This window comes from Cornus florida, unplaced genomic scaffold, assembly GCF_030987335.1.
Source record: "Cornus florida cultivar Cherokee Brave unplaced genomic scaffold, ASM3098733v1 CherokeeBrave_3.0.0_Hap2_Chr06, whole genome shotgun sequence".
In the NCBI taxonomy this organism is placed as follows: domain Eukaryota; kingdom Viridiplantae; phylum Streptophyta; class Magnoliopsida; order Cornales; family Cornaceae; genus Cornus; species Cornus florida.
In genome coordinates this window covers 77,102,290-77,112,590 of record NW_026775576.1, presented here as the reverse complement: position 1 = coordinate 77,112,590, position 10,301 = coordinate 77,102,290, and the positions used below count along the sequence as shown (strand labels likewise).

The 10,301-nt window shown below is 35.7% G+C and overlaps 1 protein-coding gene across 1 annotated transcript; it reads right to left on the bottom strand.

Moving 5' to 3' along the window:
- Positions 1-601: 601 nt before the first annotated feature.
- LOC132312168 (zinc finger CCCH domain-containing protein 44-like) lies at positions 602-8,305 on the bottom strand. Its single transcript, XM_059810427.1, has 4 exons — positions 8,146-8,305; positions 6,476-6,536; positions 5,703-6,233; positions 602-773 (listed from the first exon to the last, which is right to left on the bottom strand). The coding sequence occupies exons 1-3, from the start codon at positions 8,216-8,218 to the stop codon at positions 5,714-5,716; spliced, it is 654 nt and encodes a 217-aa protein (XP_059666410.1). The 5' UTR covers positions 8,219-8,305; the 3' UTR covers positions 602-773; positions 5,703-5,713.
- Between the last annotated feature and the right edge of the window lie 1,996 nt (positions 8,306-10,301).

The window sequence follows — 10,301 nt, the reverse complement described above, 5'->3', positions numbered from 1 at the left end:
TTTATCTTTTCCTTTTATATGTGAATTTCTTTTTCTTTCCTTTTTTTTTTTTTTTGTGGAGTAATTTTATAAAACTATTAAGATTAGGAGTTTTACAAATGTTTCATTTTCAACCTCTAATCTTTATTATTAGTTAAAATTTTGACTATATTCCGTTTCAAATTAAATATTCACCTTTTTTTTTTTCATTTTTTAAGCCCCAAATAAATATCTCATTTGAAAAGTCAAAGTACTATTTTTCGTAACATTACCGATTTAACCTTTCTGCATTAAACTTTTAAAAAAATAAACCATCACATTTCTATAGACTCCCTTTGGACATATTTGGTAATTCATTTACTACTAATACATTAAGAAAATATTAAAATACATCTTAAAAAGTTGAATTCCCAAAAAACGGATGTTTAATTTGGAACGAGGGAATATTATTTTATTAAATAGAGAGCGAGACAAGGGAAGAAAATACATTGGAGAATGCCCCAGACTAAACAGGCTGAGGTGAACAATTTTGCTATTTGATGGTGTAGGCCTAGCCCATGGCCACCACATTTCACACCCAAGTTTTAATATTGAGAAAATCCACACAGAAAAGGGAGATAAATAGTTCAACACAAAATTTAAAATATTCAAAGTAAATTCTTCCAAACCACAAATTATCCAACTTATATTCTTCCAACAAGTGCATAAGTCTGAATAGAAAATGATAACTCAACATAAAATTCCATAATGTCTACACTCCAAGTCTCTTCAAAGGCTTTCCATGAGTTGTAGAGCTGGAAAATAAAATGATACAAGAGTTAGATCAAATAAAAGAACATCAAACAAACACAATTTAATCACTTGCAATCATTAAACAACCATATGCTCCAATAATTCCCAACCAACTGTTAATTCAACAAATTCCAAGATATATGTCTTTCGCAGTCATTACTTTTGAAACCAATACATGATCAATTGACAAGTCGACCAATGCAGTACTTTTTTTTAAGTTTTATGCAGTTCTTATAGAACATCATAGCATTTGGACAAAAGTTCAGCTACAATTATTGTTATTAAGGCATCAGTACCTTCAGAAACTCATCGAGATTTAGTTTCAGAATCAATCTGGATGGAATCAAGCATTGTGAAGGGCAAGCAAAGGAAAAGACAACCATGTAAAATAAATCTGCGCAAAACATTCTCTGATTGCATTGATGTGGTTGCACATAGAAGAACAAGTCCGGGTTGAATTCGGTGGCCAAAAAAAGAAAAATCCTAGGATTGATTAATGTTTTGTTTCCTTGAGCACATTTATTGGCTTTATTCTTTATACTCCACAGAACTGGTATGCTCAGATCATGCTAAACAACACACTTCAGAACAAACCACAAGAAACAAAAAGTGAAGTCCATGAAAGATTTCCAATTTCAGTATTGCTGCCATAACTTTCACTTATTTAGTTGTTTAAATGTTTCATGTGCAATCAGTAAACATTAATCATTATATCTTGAAGACAAAGGATAATAAACACAAACTGAAAATGAAATATAATGATTATTGCAAAGTATGTTAAATTCAAACGGCCATAGCTCGCATAATAGATCTATCATATTGAACAATAGAGAAATGAACAAGTTCAAAACTCAATTACCCATGAAGGAAAGAAAAAAAAAAAGTGCAAAGCTTAATGGGAGGGTGAAAAAATAAATAAATAAATAAACCTGTCCCCATGAGGTCTAAGGTGAAGGTTCTTAGGTCTCTCGACTCTCTCTAGATCTAGACTCTCTCTAGATCTAGAACGGCCGAATAGAAATGAAGGTATAGAGAGTGAAGAGTGATTTAGGGCAATATATATATATACACAAACGAGGGTAATTTAGTTAAATAGAAACCTAAATGGAGTGGGAGACCTTTCCCGTCCCCGTCTCGAATCTGCGTGGGTTTTTTCCCCTCAAACCCATCCCCGCCAAATCTCAAAGACGGACTCCAAAATTGGTTTAAACGGGTCGGGGTAAATTGTCATCCCTAGATTTACCGTTTCCAAAGATTGGTTGTATACTTATATAAGCAGCTGTTGTTCAGCTTTGAGTTGCGTTCTCAGGTCAGCAAATGAGCTTCAACAGCCAAACAAGTGACTTGATCAACCATCATTTGGAACAAAGTTCAACATATTCAAGCCTATAAACACATGCTGAATCAAGGCTGAGAAGCACCTTGGACTAACCTCACAGTTCAAATGAAACAAAATTATATGATTGTTCAAGAAACTCGGTCAACCGTGCCTGAGCATCGAACACTATTTGCGGGAGTGACAAGTAACATGTGTTTGCTATCTCTCACCTCCCAGCATTCTCATCCTGATCAAGCAGAAGCATCATAAGACAAAACACGACAATAGCTCCGTCGAAGATTGCTCAACTCCCTAACATTCACCACTTGTAGGCCATGATTCATTGGCAAAAGGGTTTATTGTATAAAACCTTCCTGGTTCATAAAAACTTTACATATCAAGCCTTGCACTAAATTTCACTCACTGTACTAGATTTTTAGCAAATAATAATCCTGAAATACAAAAACTCTACAAGACACCTCCTCTCCCTCAAGTAAATTTTAAGAAATAAATGGACTTCCTGAGAACTATATTTTTTTGTTATTGTAAGGGTATTTAATGGCCAACTAGCTGCAGTTTACCTATTTTATTGTTGGCAATAATAAGCAGGAAGTTTTTTTTTTTATTATTATTATTATTTGGGAGAGTTTTTTTGGGCAATTAACCATTCCTGAAACAAAAAGTGGCAGAATGAAGAAAAAGAAACACTAATGAATTAAAATAAGAATAAAACTCAAGAAACCTGAAAATGGTAGTAATTCAAATAACATAAAAACCTTCCCCATCATATTTTCATTTTGTAGGTGGGAGCTCCATGAATACATCCGATCTGCTCTATTACCATAGAGCTTGCTAACTTGAGCTGTTGAAACTTGCCCTGAAGCTCAATATTCTTGAGATTAGGACTTCGACTCGTGCTCTCAGATGAATAGTTTAACTTTAAACGACACGGCATATTTTTCAAATCATCATACCCAATAATGGCTACAGCAAGGGAAGCATCTACACTAATTTTGCCCACATTTCTATTTTCGGTAATTAAAAATTATATATATTGCCTATAGTTAGCTAAACCCAATTCATCAAACTCGCGAAAATGCCAAAGAACAAAGCATTTCTTCTCTCCCAGGGATCCCCAACAAGATGATTTGAGCATTGTTAGAGTCTGATAAACATGCCTGCCCTCTATCTTCTAAGTTATATCTATTACAAATGACAAACATGCCTGCCCAAGTGCCCATATACCGAAGCAAGGAATAGCATGTGGCTTTAAATTTCAGTAAGTCTGCAACATGATTCATGGATCATATTAATCTACAACAATCAGCATGTGGCTTTAAATTTCAATAAGTCTGCAACATGATTCATGGATCATATTAATCTACAACAATCAGCATCCATTTACAGGCAGAACACACAGAAGCACAAAACACATTGATAATAGAGGGAAAAAAGAAAAAAAAAAGGATACTACAACCTGAGATATCAAGGTTTGAGAAATAAAACAAAGAAACCTGAAAATAGTAGTAATTCAATACCATAAATAGCTTACCCCTCACAGTTTCAGTTTGTAGGTGAGAGCTCCACGAATACGTTCAATCTGCTCTATTACCATAGAGCTCGCTATCTTGAGCGAATGAAACTTGCCCTGAAGCTCAATGTTCTTGAGATTAGGTTTTGACTCGTGCTCTCTGACGAATAGTTTAACATCTAAATGACACAACATATTTTTCAAATCATCAATGATGGCTCCAGCAAAGGAAGCATCTACACTAATCTTCTTGTGCATGGATGGTTTCATATTCTCTTTCTTGATTCATAATAATGAAATCTCTCTCTCCATTGACGTAGTCCAAGAGTAAAGTGAACCATGTGAAATATTTTGTTGTGCGTGGATGTGTATAATTCTTATCTCCATATATGCTTTGTATTGATTTGTTGTGATGATACTTTCGTTGTATGTGATGAATGATGGATTTAACCTTCAACAACAGTCGATCATTAAGTGGGTAGAAGGGAGTTAATTTCCCGAACAACCTTCCCCCGCCCCTCAACCCCCCCCCCCCCCCCCCCCCCCCCCCCCCCAAAAAAAAAAAAAAAAAAACCGGTTTAAACGGTGCGGGGAGGATAAATTGCCATCCCTTGATCTACCTTTTCCAAGGATTGGTTGTATACTTATATAACAGTTGTTCAGCTTTGAGTTGCGTTCTCAGGTCAACAAAAGAGGTTCAACAGCCAAACAAGTGACTTGATCAACCATCATTTGGAACAAAGTTCAACATATTCAAGCCTATAGATACAAGCTCAATCAAGGCTGAAAGGCACCTTTGACAAACATCACACTTCAAATGTAACAAAAGCTCCATCCGAGCACAATGATGCGTTTGCTATCTCTCACCTCCCACCATTTTCATCCTGATCAAGCAGAAGCATCATAAAACAAAATGCGACAATAGATCCATCCCAGAAGAAAAAGAGAAGATTGCTCAACTCCCTAACATTTACCACTTTTACACCATGATTCATTGCCAAAAGGGTTTATTGTATAACACCTTCCTGGTTCAAAAAATCTGTACATATTAAGCCTTGCACTAAATTTCACCCCCTGTACTAAATTTTTAGCAAATAATAATCCTGAAATACCAAAAATTCTACAAGACACCTCCTCTCCCACAAGTAAACATTAAGGAAATAAATGGACTTCCTGAGAACTAAATTTTGTTGTTATTCTAAGGGTATTTAATGGCCACCTAGATACAGTTTACCTATTTTATTGTTGGCAATAGTAAGCAGGAAGTTTTATTATTATTATTTAGGAGGGTTTTATGGGCAATTAACCGTTCCTGAAACAAAAAGTAGCAGCATGAAGAAAAAGAAACACTAATGATTTAAAATAAAATAAAACTCAAGAAACCTGAAAATAGTAGTAATTCAAATAACATAAAGACCTTCCCATCATAGTTTCATTTTGTAGGTGGGAGCTTCATGAATACGTCCGATCAGCTCTATTACCATAGAACTTGCTAACTTCTTGAGATTAGGACTTGACTCGTGCTCTTGGATGAATAGTTTAACTTTAAACGACACCGCATATTTTTCAAATCATCAAACCCAATAATGGCTAAAGCAAGGGAAGCATCTAACACTAAATTTGTCCATATTTCTATTTTTCAGTAATTAAAAATTATATATATTGTCAATAGTTAGCTAAACCCAATTCATCAAACTCGCGAAAATGCCAAATAACAAAGCATTTCTTCTCTCCCTGGGATCCCCAACAAGATGATTTGAGCATTGTTAGATTTAAGTCTGATGGTAACCCTATCTTCTAAGTTACATCTATTACGAAGGACAAACATGCCTGCCCATATACCGAAGCAAGGAATAGCACGTGGCTTTAAATTTCAATAAGTCTGCATCATGATTCATGTATCATATTAATCTACAACAATCAGGATCTATTTACAGGCAGAACACACAGAAGCACAAAAAAACACATTGACAATAGCGGGAAAAAAGTAAAAAAGGATACTACAACCTGAGATATCAAGGTTTGAGAAATAAAACAAAGAAATCTGAAAATAGTAGTAATTCAATACCATAAATAGCTTACCCCTCACAGTTTCATTTTGTACCACGAATACGTTCAACCTGCTCTATTACCAAAGAGCTCGCTATCTTGAGCGAATGAAACTGGCCCTGAAGCTCAATGTTCTTGAGATTAGGTTTTGACTCGTGCTCTCCGATGAATAGTTTAACATCTAAACGACACAGCATATTTTTCAAATCATCAATGATGGCTCCAGCAAGGGAAGCATCTACACTAAATTTAGCAGCAAGTGGGTCTTCCTTAATGCTCAAGGGAGGACGTGAGTAAGGTAGCCTCCGCCAACCATCAAAACGGCCTGAATCCAGGTCACGGAAATCCTCATCAAAGGTTAGAGAAAAAGGCTTTCCAAATTCACAAATGCCATGGGCAAAATGGCAGAAGTCTCCAAGTTCGCAGCCTCTAGTAGTATAATAATCGCTGCACAGACGGGTTTTAAGAGCAGGTTGGTCAGAGCCATCCGGGATGGTTGGTGGGGATGCCACATACATTGCAGCTTGATTTGGTCCCAGATTTCTCATCTCGAAATCAGCAATGCTGCAAAATAAAACATGAACCACCAATACACTAGATTGAACTTATAGACTGAAAAGATATTGTGATACTATGCATAAAAAACTCCAAAACCATCTCATTAACTTGCATTGGTGCAGCGGCACCGACATTGCATAGGATTGTTTCATCCCAACTGAAAAAAATTAAAACAAATAAACCCTAAACATAACTGAGTGACAAGATGCAATTCAAAATTACAAAAATAGATAGGTGAAGATTTGAACCTGACAAATTTTGTAAACGGCTTCATTTTGCTTCCCATACCAGTTGATGAAGACTCCATTGCTGTTACAAAACAAAACATTAATTGCTTCTTTCTAGTTAGAATGTTCTAAACCTCCGATCTAGATACTTTAAGAATATACTACACGCATAATAATTACTTTTTACCAATGAAGGCAAAAATTTAGAATGATGAGCTTCTCAAAGAATCACACGACCTAGAAAAGATTTATTGGGTTTCAATTTTACAAACTCTTGTACCACAGTCCGATGCCTGCTGTTATTGTCTCAGATGACAATGCCAGCGAAATGTTCAAGCAACATGAATAATGCTAAGAATAATGATTTATAGGCAAAGTCATTATTATTATATATAAATATACGAGACGTATTTTACGGTTTCTTTTCCTAACTAGGTGTCAGGTGGTAGTCGTATTTGTTAAATGTTCAATGACCTGATTCCCACACGATCCAAGAGCCGGGATATGTAGCATTTTCATCAGGTGGGGAGACTTCAATTGAACCCTAAATGATGTACAACGATCGATATTTTATTCAGCTGTGATCGATCTATAGGCTGATTAATTTAGATTCTTTTTCACAACAGATTTTGGATGGTGAACAATTTGTACATCTCATTAATTGAATATATTAATATAACGCATTCTGTTCACCCCTTGATTAAAAATTGAAGAGGATAAAACTACTCTTCTCTTGAGTTCTCTTCCGAATTTCACTGGCATACTTGTACCATGGTTTTTAAGGTGATATATAATAGTCATCACAAGTACGAATTACTTGATCCATGGGATTTTTATTACAAATGTTCTTTATGTGTTTTCTTATAGCGAATGGGTGGCCATTTGATTGACTGCTGGTCTGGGGAGAAATCTGGGCAGAAATAGAAACTTCAGGAGCTCGGAAGAGGGCTCAAATCATCTCCAAAAATTGGAGTGTCTACAGCTGCCCCTCTTTGTTTGGTAACAATGAGTTGCTAAAAATGAAAAAGTTCTCAATTTCAGAACACCAAATGTGTAATTAGATACACTGTTTCCAAAACCATCTCGGTCACACTCGGGCTTTTCTGCTTTCCACAAAGTGTCCCTCCTCTAATGTTAAAGTTTTGTATGCACTCCTTGATTTGACCTATTTTGACCTTGGTTAGGCTTATAAACATGTCTAGAAACTTCAACCATCGTGTGATAGAAAGAAAAGCTTTAATAAAATAATGATGATGGCGTAAAATCTGTGTCATTGACAAAAATCAGTGAAAATTTTGCATGATATAATTTTAAGCAATAAATAAGAATTAGCGAAAACAGAAGCATGTTATATGGGTCATAGATACAGTACTTCCTTCTCAAAATTGGTTATTCGTAGTTTTTGCTTTCCAATGCCCTTCACAAGTTATCACAACTTAGGCCAGTTCATACAATAACCAATTTACCTTTTTCAAAATAAAATGTATTCCAGGTACAAACCCCCTAAAAAAAAAAACCATGAAAACAACAGGAGCTAGAATCAACACGAACAGTCGTCTCAAGATACATACACCATCTTATTAACTGTTAACAGAAAATCGAACGGAGAAAAAGGCAACATCGCACCAAAAAATACGTACATGAACAGATACATATGTATACTATACAAACAAAATTACAGAGGAACGAACCTTGCTTCAATTTCTTGGCACCGCTATTTGCGTTTAAGGCAGCTTCAGGCCCGACTCTCTTCCGACTATCCATTGCAAGCAGAACACAGGCCTAGATTCGAACAACTTGAGAGGGAGCAAACAACCCTATGAGAGATAGAGAAGAGCGAATGGAAAAGCCCATATACATATATAGAGAGAGAGAGAGGGAGAGAGGGAGAGGGGGATAATTTCACTCACATGTAAAATGACATTACTACTCTTTTAACTTTGTTTTGACTTATCAAAAATTTGTTTCAAATATGAAATGACTTAATTACCTCTGAGACCCATTTTAAATAACCAAAATATCCAAAAATTCCAAAAGCCCCCTCTCTCTCTCTCTTCTTTGACTTAAAGTGTGTGTGTGTATATATATATATATATCCATCAATTAAGAAAAAATTTTAAATCCATTATCCATAATACCCGACTTAAAGGACACGGATTAATTGACTAAAATCCAGTCAAAAGAAGAAAGCCAAGTAAATGTCTTTCTTCTTCTCTTGTGGTGAGAAATATATGAAGTTTTTGACTATGAGTTTCTGAAACTCTTGACTTTGGAAAATTTAAAATTTCTAAAATTTTTAGAATGGAAAATCTGGAATTTCGGAAATGAAAAATCAAATGTTAGGGTGTTCTGTACTATAATGGAAAATCTTATTCTGTTTTTCGGTAAGAAATGGAAATATGAAATTTACTTAGAATTTTAGATATATGAAATGGTTACATACTATAATGGAATATCTAAAAATTTTAAAGTTTCAGTTCCCTTGATTTCTAAATTCTAAAAAATAAACTTTCAATGCACTGTCAACAAAAGGCTATTAAATATGCACTCAACCTTCGTGTAAATGAAGGGCAAGGATGGGTTAAATGGGAAACGGCTATATTGATCAAATCAAATATACATAGTGCAACAGTGAACATATGGGAGCAAACTCAAGAGCTGAAGCCCTTGGTTTAAATAAATATACATGCATCTTATCTCTGATCAAAGATTAAAACACAACGAGCTTCAAAGAATCAAAGATATAATTAAACATATAATATATATACTACAACTTAGAGAATCATACAGTGGGTCAAGCTATATTGAAAAGAAACAACGGAAAAACTTCAGAGACCAATTCGGTGAACTTCAGATTAGCGACCAACCTTAGTTTTAGAACGGCAACCAACAGAAAATTCTTAGTGACAAACCAACAGTGAAAGCTACAGTACCCAACCGGTGCGCTTAAGAGCAGACTGAGTGGGCTTTGAGTATCACCTACTGTAGGTGTCCAAAATATGTTAGCCCACATGGCCCACATAACTTGGTCAAATAGTCAAAGAATTATGCCACATCATCAACAATGACCACATAACTTAGTCAAATAGTCAACAGACTACGCCACATCAACAACGATGGCCCACAAATCAAACGGTCAATGGTCAAAGATACGTGCCATTTACCACGTTATCAATATACCTCGAACAGAAGATCGAAAACTAGAAGACCTGATTTGGGAGCAGGACTCAGGATTACTTGGGATCCGAGGAGGTTCTTGGTTTGGTGGATGAAGTTCAGGGCTCGTTGAATTAACACTCGACCTGACTCGCAGAGAGAGATACCATTTTGACTCCCATACATTCTAGACCCATCTTAATTAACATTATTTTATAATGTTAATGGGCCCCACATATGATGTCATATGACATCACCCAACCTCTTACTTGGCCTATATAAGGATGTGTTCCAAGACCAAGTAAAGGTAGAGCAACAAGGGAGGAGAAAATAACCTTTATGCTTTCTCCATACACCCTCATCAAGGGAGTCAATGGTCTACCATGACACTGCCATCTTCACCCTCTCTCTCTCGAGTTTGCCTGTGTTTTCACCTCTCTCAGTCCACCTCAGATCCTATTATGTTGTCTGAATCACTCAGATTTGTGTATGATATTACCATTTATATGTATTTTATTGTGTTACGAATACGAACTCCCACAATTTGGCTACTCCGCTAGGAATATCAGCACAAAGTCGATGGACTCAGGCGACCATCCTTCTACAATATACCTCTGAAGCTTGAGGTTTACTACCTCGTTTCTAGTGAGCCCGTTCTATGCTTTAAGCTTCTTCAATTCTTTGCATATAC